Here is an 18,521-nt window from a genome sequence, read left to right as displayed (position 1 = left end):
TAAATTCAACTTCTGTTACAAGAGAAGGAAGAGAAAAAGGACGAAGCTTTATTCCCCCACCCCTCGGGAAAAAAAAAAAAACCTTATCCCGAACAGTGATCCCTCCCGCAGCTTATTTCCTCGCGGGCATCCCAGATTTCCTGCTATCTTTCCTGGGAAGCGACGAAAGATCTTTTTATATTCCGAAAGACCCATGTCTAATTATACAGCTTCAATAATAATTTTCTCCTTAATCTACTTCTCTCTGGTCCCACTATGCTTTTCTCTTCCCTTCATCGTACTGCACGGTAATTTTCTGTTTTCAAATCATAGCATCATAATTTAATGTCAGCTTTTTTTTTTTGAGCTGGTAAAGTTAACTTTTTTGTATAATGGGTTTTTGCATTATTTTGATGGGTTGTTGTTGCCGTAGGAATTGGGGATCAATGTTCGAACAAAGGAATGAAGCACTTCACTCAGGAACTCAGCGATTGGTCCAAGTCTCAAGGATTTTGCATGTATAAATTTTGCTGTTATTTTGTTTTTTTTCCCCTATTCCGAACTATCAGGCTCTTTTGCTGTGGTAATCTTTTTTTGTCGGCATCTTTTATGTGGTTGGTGTGATTCTGAAGTAATCGATAATAACTGATCCTTCGATTTTTGAGTGCTGGTCACTCTCTGTTTTCTGCTAAAATGTCAAGTTGGAAGTTGGAACAAAGTGATTTTGCTTCTCAAGTTTTGAAATCAACGCTGATTTTTTTTAAGGAACTTAATATTGTTTCTGTAGCATTGATTAGAAATATTGAAAATCATTGTTATACGTGAGAAGTTCCTTCAAATTGGCTTACACTCAAGTTAATCATGATGATATTTGTGATCCCGAGAGTGTTAATTTTAAACATTAGGACTAAATGAAGGAGCTATTTTTATATATTTTAGCAGGTTTTATATTTTACTTGAGTGCTTCTTCCTTGGTCTTGATGTGTAATGGGACTTGTTTATGTTTCCATATATCTAGAGAAATTGGAGATGGAGCATGGGATTCATGGTTTATGGCTCTACCGGAACAGGCAAGGACAGAATAATCTAATTACCTGTTAATTGTGCATCTATGACTTTATTTGGATCAGCTGATCTTAATTTGTTGTTGGTACCTTTCACCTGCAGACGGAAATTGTTTGTGACAAGGTGAGTAATGAAGCTGTTTGGATGCATTGATTCTTGATAAATATGTGTACCATCTGATGAACTAACATCTAACTTCAGGTGAAAAAAATGAAAGAACTCAAAGACGGTTACAACATCGTTGGTCTCTCCCAGGTGACTTCGGATGTGGATTGTTCTTTATTTTCCACATTTTTAGAAAGCGGAAGCGATGGATTAATTTTACATTTTGCAAGTATCCAAATCAACTTATAGTATGACTCACAAGGATCTTTTCCACAGGGACTCACAATTTATTTAATTCAGCCTTCATTATAATAATCTTAATTATTATCAAATAAGAAAATAACAAGTTCACGGCCTAACATCTTATAATAGTTCGCATCTTCAGGTCCATCACGTGGTTCTCATATGTTGCTGGTCGAACATCTTTAGAGAGTGTTAAACACTGGCCATTTTCATTACTACTTGCTTGTTTGTCTTCTTTCTCCACTTTCAACCCAAGTCTTTATAGTTTATATATATAATCACCAGCAGAAGCTGAGTGTAATTGTTGTATAATTCAACTGTATACAATTCACACACGATCAGAATTTTTATATTTGATGATTATTTCAATTTCAGTGAATAAGTTTCTTCATCTGTTCATTAATCAAGTCACAGTAACGCTTTTGCGGACATCTAGAAACAAAATTCTATGCTATTATTGAACCCTCTACATCTCTTCTCATTTGCTCTACATTAATCTACCTTCCCTTTGACTTCTTTATTTATAACAAAAGTATGACATCTTGTGCATATAATTAACTATTGCTTTTGATTTTGCTATTTTTGACTCAGGACAAAGATCCGTTATCTGATTAATATGCTTTGTGAGTAAGTTCACCACTTTTACAATTGTAAGGTTGTTCTTTCAGGGCAATGTAATAGGACGAGGTGTCGTGGAATTTTGTGACGGAGCACCACCAGTAAGGATCATTATGAAACGATTCTGCAAGCGCGGTTTCTTCATTTTATACAATCTTTTTGTGGGCATATTTGTGGCGAGCTGTAACTATTGCTGCTGGCCTCATTACATGATCTAGTAATACTGTAACTGTGGCATTGATATATATACCAGGAAAATCCAGAATGGTGATAATGAAATGTTGCAGCGGAAGTTTTTCTATTTAAATCATGTTGGACTATGTAGAAAGTTGTCCTGACCTGTTTCAGGCTCTGATAATTTCAATATCCTTTCAATGTGATTAAGTTTGAACGCTGGGTTGTTCCAATTTAAATGCACCTTTTAGGATAATTGCAATGAACTTTTCATGTCCTAGGATCGAAATTTTTTTTCCCAATCATTCCCGTTCATATAAATTACAACTACTAGTTTAGAGAGCAAAAATGTCAACTTACTCAAACCTTTCATCTTTCCTACTCTAATCTAAAACTCTGTGCTGATTAATCTGTGAGCTCAGGGAGTATTGCTTTTCTCATCAATCATAGTAACTATATTTTGCATTTTTGATAAACTTTAAACTTGAAGTGCTGTTTTTTTTTCCTCACGACAGGTCAAAAATTTTATTTCATTAGGGGGACCTCATGCTGGTACTGCTTCAGTTCCTCTATGTGGTGTGAGTGCTCTTGTTACCTTTTGTTTTATTGCACCTTGTATATGATTTCAAATGCATCTATATTACTACAGGAATGCTGTCATCATCTCTTTTTTTTTTCCATAATCTTTTAATATGTCATTGTATCTCTAACTTTTTTATTATCAATTCATTCATCCTTCTTTACATATTTGAGGACACACATTTCTGACTTTTGGACACATCTTAGCTCTGGGAAGCAAATACGGCTTTAAGTTATGTTCTTGAGACTTCAATCTATTCATTCTCAAAAATAGATCTAGGCTCAATTACATGGTTCCTTATTGATAATTGGATCATTTTTATCATAAGTTCATGGAGTGCTAGCCTAGGTCCCGAATACAGTTTGATGGAGGAAGTTAGTCAAGCACTCACATTGTCTCTGAGTTCGAATGATGCTCACTCATGTTTTGAGTTGCACTTTATGTGCACCTGAAAATACTGTGAATCCGATGTTATAGTCACTCATGTTTTTCGAGCATTAACTAATGTTTGTTTTCTAAGTGTTTTAATTGTTTGTGAAATACTTATCAGCCAACATGACAAATTTTTCCTATATATAGATTCCACAATATTGTGTATAATCATGTTTCATCTCACTAAAGCGAACTTCTAGCTTTGCTAAAGAGGTTAAATATAATGCCTAGGCTCCACAAAACCATGTGACTTGCCGCAACTTGCGCCTTTAATATATGTAATTTGGTATAATTGTACAAATTCTTATCTGGTTTATTTGGTGCCTAAACGATATCCTATTTGACAATGATTGCATTCGCTGATGAAATTATCCAGCATGTAGTAACTATCAGTATTACATTCCATCTCAATATGAAGGATAAAGATGGAGAATCAACTCCAGTTTAGCAAGTTGCCAAATTTTTGATATCACGAGTTTGTTACGAATCTTGTGTGAATTAAATAATGTTTGATATGTCGTCGGTGAATTTAGCAACTCCTTGAGAATTTTGTATGGAAACAAGCACATACTTGTGTGGTGTATCTGTATAGAACATATGCAAAAAGTAGTGTAAAGATGTTGTTTTTCAAAATATTTGATTTCAAATCTTTAAATTCAACCTGATTTCATACTGAATATGTGGAGATGCTGGATCATCAGCAACATTTATTGCTTGTTTAGATATTGTGTGTGTCACCGATTTTTTTTGTAATGGCCAGTAGATCTTACAAGAATATTCTATGGTGGATTACCAGATATCGAATATCAACAAGGATTCAAATATCATAATACATGTCTTGGCACCTTACTTCTTTCCTGAGGGTCATTTCAATTCTAGGATTAAGTTTGTTCCACATTGGCTATTTTGTTTTATATTTCCATGTTTTTGCAGACTGGCATATTCTGTATTATAGTGGACAATTTAATTAGATCAGAGATCTACTCTGACTATATCCAAGTACGCATTCTCCCTTTGTTTCTTCAACTTTTCAAGTTCTAGATAAAAAAAAGTAGATGTTTCGGAGCTTACTTCTTGTATGCAAACTTGTGCAGACTCACTTTGCTCCCAGTGGCTATCTTAAGCTGCCAAATGTGAGTAATTTAGTTGACGTTTGACTTCAGTCATCCCCTACAGTTCTTGCTTAGAACTCCTACAAATGTCCCTTAAGATCAGTATATTACGCTGCCTTCGCTATTGGTAGATATGAAACTGCAGTGTTGCTCACGATTCTTTGTTGGATGTAAATGACCGAAACTTATTGGTTACTTATGTTTGAAATAAAACAATTATTTTTTAATATCAGATTTCATATTTTAAGATTGTGATGTATCTTTTATATGCTTTTATTGCTATTTAGATTTCCTACCATATCTATTCCAACATATTTCACCTATATAAAATACAGAAGAGTAGATTTATAACTACAGATTAATAAAGTCTTAACTCGCTGGGCATTATGTCGTGGAAGTGATTTTTTGTGGCTAAACCATGCAAATTATATCTTGCGTAGTATTTCCTTTTCACTATTTTTTTACTGTTTAAAATTTAACAATAACAATACATTTAGTTTTCGTTGAGGAATTTTGAAACTCGATTAGTTTTTCCTATTATTTTTGTTTTGCTTTGACAACCTTTGTATTTTCTAAATTATTAACTCATGAGATACTAAATTTTTTTTACAGAATATTGCTGGCTACTTGAGCAAATGCAGGTTTCTCCCCAAGCTAAACAATGAACTTCCTGGCGAGAGAAACTCGACCTACAAGGAACGATTCAGTAGCTTACAAAATCTTGTTCTTATCATGGTATTTGAATGGCTTACTTTTTAGCCTAAAACTCATTTTGGTTTATTTCTGTTTTTCATTGATTTTCAATTTGCATTGATTAAAATTTACACCGATCTCTCTCTCTTACGAGCAGTTTGAACATGATACTGTTTTAATACCAAAAGAAACTGCTTGGTTTGGGTACTATCCAGATGGGTCATTTGACCCAGTTTTGCCACCACAGCAGGTAAGCTCTATTTTTGACAATTTGGTTTCTATATAAACTTTTTATTTGTTTTGAAGCTTAGCATATTATCCTTGAATGGATGGTCCTGTTTCAGAATCCGTAGTTTTTTATGAATTTTTGCATCAAGGTTTATTGGGCTATTATTAGTATTATTAGTATCTAGGTATTCAAATGATTATTTTAAGTTAATGGAGCCCAGTATCAAATAAAAGTTGGCTTAGGATTTGTGAATTCCTATTTCTAGTGCTGCAATAAATACAGCCAATATTTGAACTCTTGTCCAAATTTGATCGAATCGACATCTAGCTGAGCTTTATCTGACAAACAAGCTTGAGCACAATATTCTTGGTCAATTTATCATGTTCAGGCTAGCCTCAACTTTTGCAAAATCATTTCGAGCTACATAAGCTTGAATCATATTCACTTCAGTGGAAATGTGCTCAGTATTTGTTCCTTACAAAAACAAAACAAACTAAAGCATGGGTAAAGAAAACAAGTGGTCCGGCTGTGTGAAAACTGTGATCTCTAGTCGACGATACATTCTGGTTGCTATATTCCGCCAATTCATTATTTTCTCTGTGTTTTAGCTGAAGCATAACCAAACTTATGCAACGTATCCATGTTACCTGTCAGACTGCATAAAAATGCCCTTCCATGTGTAAGAGCGAATCTGTTGGATTATGAAAAATTACATTTCTTTGAATTATTGTCTAGAATTAGTGAGAAATTCATGATCTCTAATATCAAGTCTGGATCAACTAGGAAATAACTGAAGCACTGGGTCGAAATATTTTTTGGTCCATTGTTCACCAACAAGACCATACCAAGTATTAGATGTGATAGGTGTAATGGGACCAATTAAGTTATCTTCTTCCTTGTAGAGCAAAGGGTTTGTTTCAGGTCCATTATTTTATTTTAACTTATTATTGATTTTAAAGTGTTTGATTGCACTTCAAGTAGACGTAATCCTCAGAACTAATTTCAACCCTTGATCAGACCAAGCTTTATACAGAGGACTGGATCGGTTTGAAAACATTAGATGATGCTGGAAGAGTCGAATACATAAAAGTCCCCGGCAACCACCTCGGAATCTCTAAAGCTGATATGAAAAAGTACATCGTTCCCTATTTGGAAGACGACACATCGAAAGATCGTGGAGTTTTTGCTGCCAGTGTTGAAAAACGCTATCCCGAGGATATGCTTAACTTCGATCAGCCATCAACCGACAGATCAATGGAGGTGGTCGGATTATCATCTTACCAGTGGCCATCAACGATCAAGAATTTCTTTGGTGAAATGCTGCTCGGTATTACAAGAGATGAATAATGGATTCTTAATTTCACTTGATTGAAATATGTTTTTCGCAGGAATTACCTGATTGTCGGTGTTCAAACAATTTGCTAAGATAGAATTCTGTAGCATGATTGGAGTATATAATATTTCCCTACGTAGCTCATTTCACAAGTATTTATCATCGCCGGTGACAGAATATCTTGTGATGATTTTTTGAATTCATGAAACACAGTGATTTCAAGTCTTTTATAATACTCATTTTAACCAAAAAAAAAGTATTTACCAAAAACTTATCCAGTATACGATCAACCTAAAACAAAAAAAAAAGAAATTGGTAACAAATGAATGAAAAGAAATTGGCGCGATGTATGCTCATGACATATACGGTATACCAAGTTCTTTTCCTTTTTTTTTTTGTGAAACAAAATACCCAATTAACAAAGCCAATATTAAATAAGATCAAGTACTTCACATTTATTTTTGTCCAACAGCATATGTTATCTTCTTTTCATTAATCGGACATAATTATTACTTTTAATCAGCGTTTCATGGCTGCCAAAATATATAATGTTAATACATTCTCTAACGAAAACTATGAAACAGGTTAAAGAAATAACAAGGTCGCATAAATTACTAAAAAATCTGTAACAAACAAATTGTTTTTTCACAAAAATCAAAAGAATAAGGAGGGACCTTCTCTGTTACGCCAATGACCTTGCTGCCAGAAGCCAATACTTCAACAGTGAAAATCAATCAATATTGAATCCATTCATCTAAACACATAACAAGCCACAGTGCCGTAGTCATTCGTTTCAGGTTATCTGGCATTGTCAAAATTTGCCAAAACATTCAAAAGGCAGTCACATGAAAGCACAAATCTTGCTCGCCATTAACTATTAGCATTAGCAATACGGGAAGCTAGACCGTCTTCTCCAACACTTCTAAGAAATTTGATTATATTTTCAGCATGATGTCGTTTCAGCAAAATTCTTTGATCTGCCATAATATTAGCAATTTTTGTCGTTTCCGTGAGATGATTTCCTTGACAAAGTCCAGCCAAGAGAACTGAGTAAGTCTCAGAATCAATGGGTGGCAAAATTCCATACTTTTCTAGAGAATCAATAAAGCCAAACGCATCTAGCACTCGTCCCTCTGAAAATACCCCTTCTATAATGCTACCTGAAGCCAAACCATTAGGCCTCATACCACGAGTAATCATCATCCTAAACACATTCTCTGACTCCTTATACATCCCAGCGCGGCATAGGGAAACAACAAGAGAACTATATAGCTCATCATACTGAATACCAGTAACACTAACTATGTCAATCACTTTATGAGCCTGATCTAGATGCCCTTCCTTACAAAGCCCGTCCAAGATAGAAACAATTGTAACTTTATTTGGCCTGATTCCCAAATAACACATTTGGTCCAAAATCCTAGATGCATCCATTGCCTTCCCTTTCTCCACAAAACCCTTAATAACAGATGTATAAGTTACCACATTTGGCTTCCGCTCTCCCTTTTCTTTCTCCATCCCATCTAAGAACTCCAATGCCCTCTCCAAACTCCCATGCATACAAATTCCATCAAGGAGTGTAGAATAGACAACAGAATTTGGTATGCATCCATGTCCCTTCATGACCTTAATCAATCCAAATGCATCCTCTAACCTCCCTGCATCACAAAGCCCCTTAGTGATCGAAACATATGTGATCACGTCCGGATAGAGATCAATCAAACCCATCTCTCTCATCAACCCCATCGCCTCATCTAACTCACCCTTCTCAATGACTAGTCTAATCACTACATTGTATGATACCGTGTCTGGCCTGCAATTGAATTCTTTCGTTTTCCTCAAAACCCATAAGCCTAGTTTTGCATCTTTAGCAGCTCGACATAAATTTAAAATAATCTTGAACATCCTGACACTAACAATACAATCTTCAGCCCTGTATGCATTTACAACATCAACAACCAGTTGTGGCTTTCGATCAATCTCCAAAAATTTACATGCCTGGGCATACATATAAGCACTGTGCCTGTAGGTAGATTGAAGGCCAGCCCAAATAAAGAACCTGAGAGCCAATTGGGGCTTATCAATGGCGCACATTTTTAAGACGTGTGTGATGCAAGGATAGTCCAGCTTGGCTTTCACAGTGTTTAGTGTTGTTTCCACATGATTCTGATTTTTCTGTAAATGAGTGAGGAACTTTTGAGCAGCTGGTGAAGAATAGGTTCTGAAAAGAAGGAAATTTGGGTGTAGAAAAAATGGGGATTTAGATGGAATTAAGGAAGAAAGGTGATTGAAGATAGGGAGGAATGATGGCATTATCTCGATCAACTTCAATCTCAAAACTTTTAGTTATAAATGGGACTCGTCAATGGAGTACGAGAAAAAGAGAAGAATCAAGCTTCTGGTTCGACACAGTGAAAGGAAAAGAAAGACAAAATGCAGTGCTTACTGGTTTATTATGCCTCGCATCAGAGGCACCGCAACCACTGTATGAGTGCCACCGTATGTTTTATTTTAGCATATACAGTATAATGGAAAATCAGTTATAAAATAAGAATGGGTTATCAGCCCAAGAGACAAAATGGCTCTTTATGATGAAAATGGGGATTGCGATGCAGTCTTGTGGAGTAGAAAAAATCAGACTGCATGTACAAATGAAAGCATTAGTAAACAAAAAATCTCAAGATCTCAATTTTGGCATATGTATAATGTTAAAAACCCACTGACAAATCCAATTATTCACATCTGCCATGCATGAACCAAAAGTTACATTAAGGAAAACTTTGCAACATGACCATCTAACTTAAATATTTACAAGATAGTAAAAAATACAAACATGAGATCGTCTATTGTCAATTCTTGGGGGATCTCGCTCTATGTAAAAGGATTATTCATGCGGATATGATTAGATGGATCAAACCACCTTACGGCTCTTTTAACTTAATACAGATGGTTGTACACACACAAACAGAGAACACCATACATGATAGCAACTCGTTGCATATGTACGTATCATTTTCGATTAGTAAAGTTGAGTACGACATTTACGCAAACACGTAGTCAGCAAATAGCAACCAGCAACCACAGAAAATTTCATCAACGTGACAATGAAAATTTAATGCCAACAATGATTCAGTTTAAACCAACAAGCATCAATTCAAATCAATAATACGGTTCACCATTATAAACTTATTAAGTTATGAAACACTTCTCGAGCCAATTTAAGAAATATCAAAAGCATGATACTCACCAATAAACTAGTGGCAACATTTATGATCCTCCGAATAAATTCCCTGTAAAACAAAACAACTCTTAGTCAAAGAAATGCAAGTTCCATCACTAATAGGGTTATAAAAATTAGAAACTTACAACCCACGAAGATTTCTATTAAAGCATTGGTTAATGAATCACATTGAAGGACTTAAAAAGTTGAAAATTAGCTAATAAGCTTTTGAAAACCATCGGCAGATGAAACTCAACGTCTGAGTCTGATTCTAAATCAATTGGAAAGCTTAAACCTTGAAGAACATCGAAAATACAACGACAATATGACCCATGAAAAAAGAATCAGGAAAACATTAGACTCGAAAGGGAAATACCCGATCAAGTCAAAATGTTGTTCAAGATATGAACTTTCAAAGGCACAAAGTAGTGTTCTATACCAATTTCATCATCATCCAAAATCGGCTATCAAAGTAGTGTGTGTTCCAGTTGGATTTTGGATTGATTTGGAATGAATTTTTGAATCTACATAATTTTTCTCCGTCATCTTTTTAATTTGGTTATTTGCCAGCGTTGATCTAATTTGTTAGCAAATTTTTTTATATATAAATTAATTAAGTTTGATAAAAATATAATTTTACAATACACTAATTCTTTATAATGATTTCAAAGTTAATAATTGATGCTTTTTTTTTAAGAATTCTGAATGACAATTCTTAATTTTCTCAAAATCTATTACCAATTCAATTCTAATATATATATTTTTATGAAAATTACTTAAAATTTCGTTAAAAATATTTCATAACTAAAAAAAGTCTTGTAATAAATTTTTGTCTTGAAAAGGCATTCAGTTATTTTTAATACCAAAAAACTCCATTTATCAAGGTTTGGTACTTTCTAGTTCAATCAATCCTTAACAAAGTTCACTAGTTTTTTTTTTCCGAATTATCCTTGATCAAATTAATTGAAATTAAATTAGTTAATTGAAATTAAATCAAATGACAAATATTTGACTATTTATATAAAAAATCAAATTTAACCATACATAACGTTCCAATACACACTCAACCAAAACCGTACACACACAAAAAGAATCATATGTCAACTCCACCAAAACTACGAAGAGTAGGTCTTTTGTGAGACGGTCTCACGAATTTTTATCTGTGAGACGAGTCAATGCTGTCGATATTCACAATAAAAAGTAACAATCTTAGCATAAAAAATAATAATTTTTTATGGATGATCCAAATAAGATATTTGTCACATAAAATACGACCGGTGAGACTATCTCATACAAGTTTTTACCAACTGTGAAATTGAAGAATGTGTACAATGAACAAGCGAAGGAAAGAATACCCTCCCAATAAAATACATTCGATTTTTTAATAACAAAAGCTAGCGTATGCACTCCAAAAGAAGAATCCAATCCACATCCACGCAACCTATTTGCCTCCCCAATCTTGTTTTAGTTTTTAATATAGGAAAATAATTTAATTGTTCTGATCGGACCAGCATATATTTAGTTTGATGTATGGAATGAAATCACATGTTTACTTCGAACCAAAAAATATATATATATATAAAATCAAACATTGTGATTCTTTACAGGTAATAGGAGGAAAATCATAGCTTGAAATTAGCTCACGACTCCCAAAAACTTTCTCCCCCACTCTCTCCACTTTGTTTACTTTTGCTTAGTCTCTAAGACTCTGCTCCTCCTTTACAATTCTTCTTTTACATTCTGCAAGACTATCCAAGATCCGAAGCCAAGTTTATCTTCTGTGTTCTTCCATGGCAGATGCAGCTTCTCAAACTTTGAAATCCAAAAAACTAGTCAAAGAAATCTCTTCGGATCATGCTAGCACGAGTAAGTTTTTCAACCATTTTTTGTACAAAGCTGGCATTGTTGTAATTTTCTTTGTTTTGCTTCCATTCTTTCCTTCACAAGCTCCTGAATTCATTAACCAAACCATAAATGCTAGAAGTTGGGAGCTTCTGCAACTGATATTTGTGGGTATAGCTGTTTCTTATGGATTATTTAGCAAGAAAAATGACGGGACGGAAAAAGATAACAACTTAAACTTTGACAATGCTCACTCTTATGTGTCTAAGTTGCTTCAGGTTTCATCTGTTTTTGATGATGAATCTGAAAACCAAACTGTAGTCGATGAAAATAAGGTTGAAACATGGAATTCTCAATATGTAAGAGGGGAACCCGTTGTGTTAGTGGCTAAAGAAAGCTCTGGTGTAACAGAAGAGGATGGTACCCGTTCAGGAATCAGCCAAAAGCCTTTGTTGTTACCCGTTAGGAGCTTGAAACAGCGGGTTTTGGATCCTAAAGAGGTGGATTCGGTAGATGATTTAGGTGGGAGAAAGGGTTCATTTGACCGGAGAAGTTCAAAAAGATTTATCACCAGTTCAAGAAAATCAAGAAATGGGGACTCTGAAGGGTTGAAGTCTGAAAATTTGGAGGGGAAAAAGGAGGTAAATGCCGTTTTCAGCTCGCCAATATCAAGAATATCAAGAAATGGGAGCTCTGAAGGGTTGAGATCTGAAAATTTGGAGGGGATAATGGAGGAAAACATGGTCTTCCCCTCGCCAATTCCATGGAGATCGAGATCAGGAAGGATGGAGATGAAGGAAAATGAGGATGAGGACTCAGAGTCGAAAACGCTAGAATCTAGATCATTTAAGTCATCAATGCCTAATTCACCACCAAAAAAAACATCTCCTTCACCATCTTTTTCATCCGAATCCCATGCAAAAAATGGCGAAGATCATGTGGCAAGGAAAAAGAATTTCTCCTCTCCTCCACATGCACATCCTCCAACGTCTCTCCCAAAATTAGTAATGAATAAATCGAATTCGGGCTTATTTATAGATGACAACGTTTCTTCTGAGAAGGTCATGAGGCGAAGCGTGAGAAGTATTCCTCCAGCGAAATTGGGTGAGAGTGTATTGGAGCAACAGTCAAAAACGAATCCCAGCCCCGAGTTAAGGGCTAAGTCTGTTCGAACATTTAGAACCAATGAAAAGTTGGCCAATCATGAGAAGTTCCCAAAAAAAGAGAACTACGATTTCGATGAAAAAGTATTTACACAACCCTCAGATAAAGAGTCGGAGGTAGAAAATGAAGATGATTGCTTTGAAGGGAGTTCAGGCAATAATGAAGAAACCGCAATCGATGACACTGCTAGTGATGTAGGACCTGATGTGGACAAGAAAGCGGATGAGTTCATAGCGAAATTCCGCGAGCAGATCAGATTACAGAGAATTGAGTCGATCAGGAAATTGACTAATACACAGCATCCTGGAGCTGGAAAGGCCTGAGGTGCTGAAAGATTCATGTTTTCTTGGCATCAGATATCACAGTATGCATTTTCTTTTTTGCATTCACAGATTATGGGTTGTGATTTTTATCCTTTATTCTAAGCGATCGTTATTCTCATAAATATCTCTGAAGCCAGAATCTGGTAAAACTAGATCAAAGCTTGTAGAACGTGGTATTCGAGTTGGTTTTACGAATATATGTTTTGGCTCATCTCCATTTCAAAACATGTGTTTTCCCTGAGAAAATTCTCCGGAATTCTTTAATTTTCTTGAAGTTAATACGTTCCTTTCATGCACATTGCATCTATTAACCGACGTTGCTTGTTCAGTTTGAATACCAAATTGTCACGCTATGGATCGGTGATATTGTCCAAAATTCAAGATAATTTCCATAAACACGCAAACACACAAACTTTTGTTTCATATAATCGCGAAGTGGCTTCTTAACATTGTAAAATAAGGTACACATTGTCTAAACCGATTTACAAGCTATAACAAGAATCCCTTAAAAAAACTGTATTTGATACTTGTAATAGATGGTGTGATTTATCCTAATTATATTAAACAGACATGCAAAATAGTATATTGGTCGTTCAAAATAACTTTCTCCACTATCCCACGTCTTCTCCATCCATTTCCTCTTTCTTTTTTTCAGTCAATGGAATGAATGTTATATAACTCACTCTTTTTCTTTTTTTCAAATTCAGAAAATTTTTACAGTAAACTTGTTGTACCTGATAAAAAAAATGTCTATTTCATCTGATTTTGGTGATTGAGGTTTTTGCTTTGTTATTATTTTCAATTTTTTTATATATATTTCACTTTATTATATTTTTTATTGACAAAACAAATTGGTTGATATTTATGAAGTTATTTATTTTATGATTATAAAGTTTCATGCATTATTGATTTTTATTTATATGTTGTACAAAGAGATGCTGACACAAGTCGATCAATACTTCAGTAAGTACCAAATCATATAAACCCATCAGTTGCTACACCAGTAAAATAAGGGAATTGAGAAGGGAATTGAGGAACAGATTCTGCAAACATTATATTTACATGACACAGTATCACATTTGTATGCACATATTCTGTAGGAGAAGGTTTTCTTTACTCAGCTCGACAGTCGGAGTCCCAGTCCTTGACGCCGTTGAAGTACAACGACGATAATTTTCCATCAAATTTGGAGAATAATTGATGCACAGATAATCCGCAATATCGCTTCTCCAGTTGTGCAACGCAAATGTCAATGATTTTCTTGAACATCCTGTCCTCTTGGATCAATGGTTGATTCACAAAATTGTGCAGAGGCATCCACTGTGCAGTGACAAACACGTAAATTCAGTTAAAACGTGTGAGAATATTGAATAATCATGGGAATGATGGGCATTTCTCGAGTAATTATTTATTAAATAGTTGCTCAAGATAATAATCCCTTCAGATGCTGGTTTTACCACATATTTGATATCTAAATCATTTTACAAGTCGAAGCACATGAAAAAGGACCAGGTAATTTCATATTGAAATGTTCTTACTCAAGAAAACCATAATGCTTACCTTGGCCGCTTGGATTTCATGATCGTCAACTTTGATTGCTGTTGACAGTGGTCTCAACATGCAGACAAAGAACAGATCCGATTTCTCGAAAGAAACATCATGAGCTTGCCTTGTGTGAAATATGCAAGGGTTGATCATGAAATCGAAAAATACCAGCCATATTTATGCACAATGAATTCTTGAACGTTCCACTATACACTTGAATACATGCAGCAGTTAGTTTTTTACCTGAAAGCTACAACTTCCACAAATTCGGTATCAATCTGGCACAACAGCGAAAATCATATCATATTCCACATCTACGCACAGTATGGTATAGAGGAATTGACTGATCACAGAGAAATTAGCTAATATTAAGTAATCTTACATACCCCGGTTTCCTCTTTTACTTCTCTTACAGCTCCTAAATGGATTTCCTCCGACTGACAAAAATTATATGATTATTACAAGTGAGGGATACAAGTACCTGGACAAATAATCACTTAAGACTTCAGAGGAATAAAACACACTTCGAGAATGAAACCGGTAGGTATTTTCCATAAACCATGAAGTTTGGGAGCACAATGTTTTTCTTGCACTACTAGCACCTGTTTGATTGAAAAATAAAATGTAATTTCAGTAAATCTTCAAACATATTTGATTTTTTATTCATAAGACAAAGGCCTGGTACAAGTATTTTCAGGCCAACATCGTAACTAAGTGAAACGTCATAACCATGCCAGCCCAAAAATTGAGGGTTATGGGATATAGTGGACCCTCATATAATATTGGATCTTCGTAAAGCAATGAAAACTAACCTCATCATTATTGTTGATCACAAAACCGCCAACTCCAACATGATGAGAAGCGTTAGATGGTAGAAGGGATGGTCCATCCGGGATCCAGAAAGTCAGCATCACGAATGATCTTTCGGCATGATGATACAGGAATCCTTCCTGTGTAAAGCTAACCAATTTGATTTAGGCACGAATTTGAAAATGCTGGGCAAAATAGGTAGAGATTGTTTGGTATTATTTGGACATTGTTCAATTGTAAGTTTGCAGACGTTACCTTTACAGCCACGGGAACAAGATCAGATTTTTCAAGTGGCAGCTTCAACCAAACTCCCTTCTTTCCCTAAAATTATTTAGCTTTAGATTATGAATGCCCTCAAAAATTAATTTCAAGAAAACTGAAATAGCCGGCACCTTGTAATGAAAATCAAAGTCCATGGAAGGAATACTTTGGCCAGTTTCAGACTAAGGAACTAATTAAGAAACATATAACATCAAAGCCAAACTTCATATACCAGAGTAGATTGAACATCTCAAGGTGGAGAGCAAACTTGACATGCGTGATGTAAAATTTGGAGGGATTGTTTTCCAAACTATCAAGAAATGTTTTGAAATAATTGTAGTTCATATGGTATTGATTATTGAAATTATGTCACGTTTGGAAAAAAAAATAAAAAAGGCTCGAGGAGGGGAGATGGTATTTTTTCGAATTCAAACTGTGACATATCAAGAGACCAAAAACCAATACTCAGAAGGATCGGTTAAGTTCGTGTGATGTGATAATAAAGAACATTAAATATGAGGATAATAAATTGAAATATTGGATAATATAATGACATATAACTCAAATTATTGCAGAACTCGAGCCAAACACTCGACAATACAAGGGTGTGTAAGGTGACTTTTCATAATTAATAATACATGGTAATGGATAAAACTCAAAATTTCAAGCCTTCTCACATAAAAATACAAGTGAAGTTCAGGAAACTACATAAGAGAATATACCTTTACTTTCCAATGGTGCACTGACAAATGAAGTGCCCGTGCAAACACATTGGGATTGGATGGCAATCTCTCAGGATTTACCATGACTCCACCATATTCATCATCAAATGCATCAAGTATGTCGATCTTTTTAATGAAGGCGCTTGAACTCGTTCCATTTATTCGATCGATTTGATAAGAATATGAGTCTATATAATCATGTTGGCCAACTGCAGAGGTGGTATTCTGTGAAGTTTCTGAATAGGAAGCCCTTGGACAATAGCCTGGAGATGAAGAGAAAAAGGAAAACGGGAGTTTCTTAATTTTTTTTTTTTGCATATTCTGTTTCCATCAAAGACAAGTCAGAAAGCAAGAGAAATAATGCAACGTGAATTGAAAATACAGCAAGTGGAAAATTTATCCCATTCCATGACATCTTTTCCTCGTATTTTTTATTGATACAACTCTGATCATACCTTAACCTTTACAAGCATGAAACTATGGAAAAAGAGCATCGTTGTCACTCCATTCCATCCATGATAGTGACTTTTGTTGAACTAACACATGATCTTAGCTCTAGCGCTAATTATAAGATCGAATATGTAAAATTTCTCTTTTTTTAAGCAACATGTACAATTTTATTGAAAAATAAAGTTAGTGATAGCAGCGCAACTCAAACATTTTACAACTTATATCACCCTCAAACACCTATGACCATCAATTGTTGCTCTTAACAGATGTGTACAAAGCGTTCTCTGCAGGTGACAGGACTAATAGAATCTTGCGTTTTTTGAACAGCCATTAGTCAATATTCTTCAAGAATAACCTCACAATTTTTTCTGATTCCCAGCAAAAGGTTTCTCAAAAAGGCATTCCAAAGCACTCATTAAACGCTTGCTAAAGATTGAATAAACAGAACTTATAATGAAAATGCATGGTTTCCTCACAGAAACGCGCCCTTTTTTGTCTTGGGAAATTGAGAATCCAGAGTTTTACCTCTGCAGGAACACCCCAGTGGACTGCCTTTAACGATACGTCTCGAGTTTAGTAAAGGGTTCGAAAGCATCATCTCTGAACCGGAAGATAATGACTTTGAGCTAAAAATATTAAGAGCCATTAATTTGAACCAAAGATCTTTCAAACTTAGCCCACAAATCAACCGATGACAGACAATCCTATGCGCATATATGAACAATCCCACATTAACAGAAAGCAAAAATCATCTTATCCCTCTCTGAAAATATTCCAAGAACCCCTCCACATTATTGCGTGAAAACAAGAAAATTTCTTGGATTCTTCACAGTTCACCCTTTGGCAAAAACTATGAATACAGGCAAAAAAACAAAGTGGAAAAGACAAACAAAACAGGATAATTAAGAGCATGAAAAATCCCACATTTTAAAATTATAAGTATCATGAAGTGGAACGTAGCGAGAACTTGTGGTGGGAAATAGGCTTCGCTTGAAAGAGACTAGCAATCAACACTCTACTTAAAAAAAATCTAAGCAGAAACGCACAAGCTAACCAAGTGAAATGCACATCACGTGGGTCCGCCGGTCACGTACGGACAGAGGCCAAGATAGATCGGAAGTGCCGAGGGTTTTGGTCTGGAAATCTGGAAAAAAATATGGGTCAGTAAAATTATGTGCAACAGAAAATGGATAAAGCAAAGGATGATAAACAACATTCAGCTCGTCGAAGAAAGCGTTGGGAATCGAACTACTCCTCTCTGATCAAACAGTCACATGTTACACTAATTCGGATATCTTTTTAAAGAATCAAATATTTTATTTTAATAATTAGAAAGTTGATTATCAAAGTACATGTTAAATTTTCATTAATTTCTTAAAATTAAACAGACAGAATACAATAAATTTGCGGGAATTTCCTTCCTTCTTTATTTCCTTTTTTTTTCAGCTAATTTGCTAAGACTATATCAAGAAATCAAAATTTGACATAAACATGTGAAGGTTCAGCCGATTGCCAAAACCAAAACCTAATCTTAAAACATAATAATTTAAAAAAAGCTAATAAATATGAATAAAAAATTATATAAGATGAAAAATGCAAGAACACGCACACTTGTGCTAAA

General features: G+C 34.9%; 4 protein-coding genes across 12 annotated transcripts; 2 read left to right on the top strand and 2 right to left on the bottom strand.

Annotated features, from left to right (window-relative positions):
- Positions 1-18: 18 nt before the first annotated feature.
- LOC142545447 (uncharacterized) lies at positions 19-6,707 on the top strand. The gene is made up of 12 exons (XM_075652639.1): positions 19-287; positions 413-497; positions 998-1,049; positions 1,147-1,167; positions 1,246-1,299; positions 2,061-2,111; positions 2,700-2,762; positions 4,130-4,195; positions 4,291-4,329; positions 4,921-5,043; positions 5,159-5,251; positions 6,248-6,707. Exons 1-12 carry the CDS (start codon positions 194-196, stop codon positions 6,575-6,577), a joined length of 1,071 nt encoding a protein of 356 aa, XP_075508754.1. The 5' UTR covers positions 19-193; the 3' UTR covers positions 6,578-6,707.
- A 441-nt stretch (positions 6,708-7,148) lies between these two features.
- Positions 7,149-10,349, bottom strand: LOC142545444 (pentatricopeptide repeat-containing protein At5g47360). Of its 8 annotated transcripts, XM_075652638.1 has the most exons (4): positions 10,160-10,336; positions 9,807-9,853; positions 9,010-9,202; positions 7,149-8,738 (listed from the first exon to the last, which is right to left on the bottom strand). In XM_075652638.1, exon 4 carries the CDS (start codon positions 8,655-8,657, stop codon positions 7,434-7,436), a length of 1,224 nt encoding a protein of 407 aa, XP_075508753.1. In that variant the 5' UTR covers positions 8,658-8,738; positions 9,010-9,202; positions 9,807-9,853; positions 10,160-10,336; the 3' UTR covers positions 7,149-7,433. The 8 variants fall into 8 exon arrangements, with proteins under 8 accessions (XP_075508753.1, XP_075508749.1, XP_075508752.1 ...); XM_075652634.1 differs by having other exon boundaries at positions 7,149-9,202; positions 10,223-10,349; XM_075652637.1 differs by having other exon boundaries at positions 7,149-9,202; positions 9,811-9,853; positions 10,223-10,349.
- A 1,026-nt stretch (positions 10,350-11,375) lies between these two features.
- On the top strand, positions 11,376-13,404 carry LOC142545443 (uncharacterized). The gene has a single exon (XM_075652630.1). It carries the CDS (start codon positions 11,574-11,576, stop codon positions 13,110-13,112), a length of 1,539 nt encoding a protein of 512 aa, XP_075508745.1. The 5' UTR covers positions 11,376-11,573; the 3' UTR covers positions 13,113-13,404.
- A 667-nt stretch (positions 13,405-14,071) lies between these two features.
- LOC142545442 (nudix hydrolase 8-like) lies at positions 14,072-18,068 on the bottom strand. Of its 2 annotated transcripts, none has more exons than XM_075652629.1 (9): positions 17,955-18,068; positions 16,451-16,713; positions 15,723-15,788; positions 15,470-15,607; positions 15,182-15,259; positions 15,044-15,094; positions 14,901-14,935; positions 14,673-14,781; positions 14,072-14,432 (listed from the first exon to the last, which is right to left on the bottom strand). In XM_075652629.1, the coding sequence occupies exons 1-9, from the start codon at positions 17,968-17,970 to the stop codon at positions 14,226-14,228; spliced, it is 963 nt and encodes a 320-aa protein (XP_075508744.1). In that variant the 5' UTR covers positions 17,971-18,068; the 3' UTR covers positions 14,072-14,225. The 2 variants fall into 2 exon arrangements, with proteins under 2 accessions (XP_075508744.1, XP_075508743.1); XM_075652628.1 differs by lacking the exon at positions 17,955-18,068 and adding an exon at positions 17,426-17,842.
- Positions 18,069-18,521: the final 453 nt, after the last annotated feature.

This window comes from Primulina tabacum, chromosome 5, assembly GCF_025594145.1.
Source record: "Primulina tabacum isolate GXHZ01 chromosome 5, ASM2559414v2, whole genome shotgun sequence".
Classification (NCBI taxonomy): Eukaryota; Viridiplantae; Streptophyta; class Magnoliopsida; order Lamiales; family Gesneriaceae; genus Primulina; species Primulina tabacum.
Note: the sequence above shows the minus strand (reverse complement) of the source record. Positions and strands in the feature narration are given on the sequence as shown.

Excerpts from the sequence above, each read along its gene's own strand:
- LOC142545447 (XM_075652639.1), top strand. The coding sequence starts at position 194 with ATGTCTAATTATACAGCTTCAATAATAATTTTCTCCTTAATCTACTTC. Across the intron at positions 498-997 it reads AAGTCTCAAGGATTTTGCAT|AGAAATTGGAGATGGAGCAT; the intron begins GTATAAATTTTG and ends CCATATATCTAG. Across the intron at positions 5,252-6,247 it reads CAGTTTTGCCACCACAGCAG|ACCAAGCTTTATACAGAGGA; the intron begins GTAAGCTCTATT and ends ACCCTTGATCAG.
- LOC142545444 (XM_075652634.1), bottom strand. The coding sequence starts at position 8,876 with ATGCCATCATTCCTCCCTATCTTCAATCACCTTTCTTCCTTAATTCCA.
- LOC142545443 (XM_075652630.1), top strand. The coding sequence starts at position 11,574 with ATGGCAGATGCAGCTTCTCAAACTTTGAAATCCAAAAAACTAGTCAAA.
- LOC142545442 (XM_075652628.1), bottom strand. The coding sequence starts at position 17,546 with ATGGCTCTTAATATTTTTAGCTCAAAGTCATTATCTTCCGGTTCAGAG. Across the intron at positions 15,789-16,450 it reads TGCACCATTGGAAAGTAAAG|GGAAAGAAGGGAGTTTGGTT; the intron begins GTATATTCTCTT and ends AAATAATTTTAG. Across the intron at positions 15,095-15,181 it reads CTACCGGTTTCATTCTCGAA|TCGGAGGAAATCCATTTAGG; the intron begins GTGTGTTTTATT and ends AATTTTTGTCAG.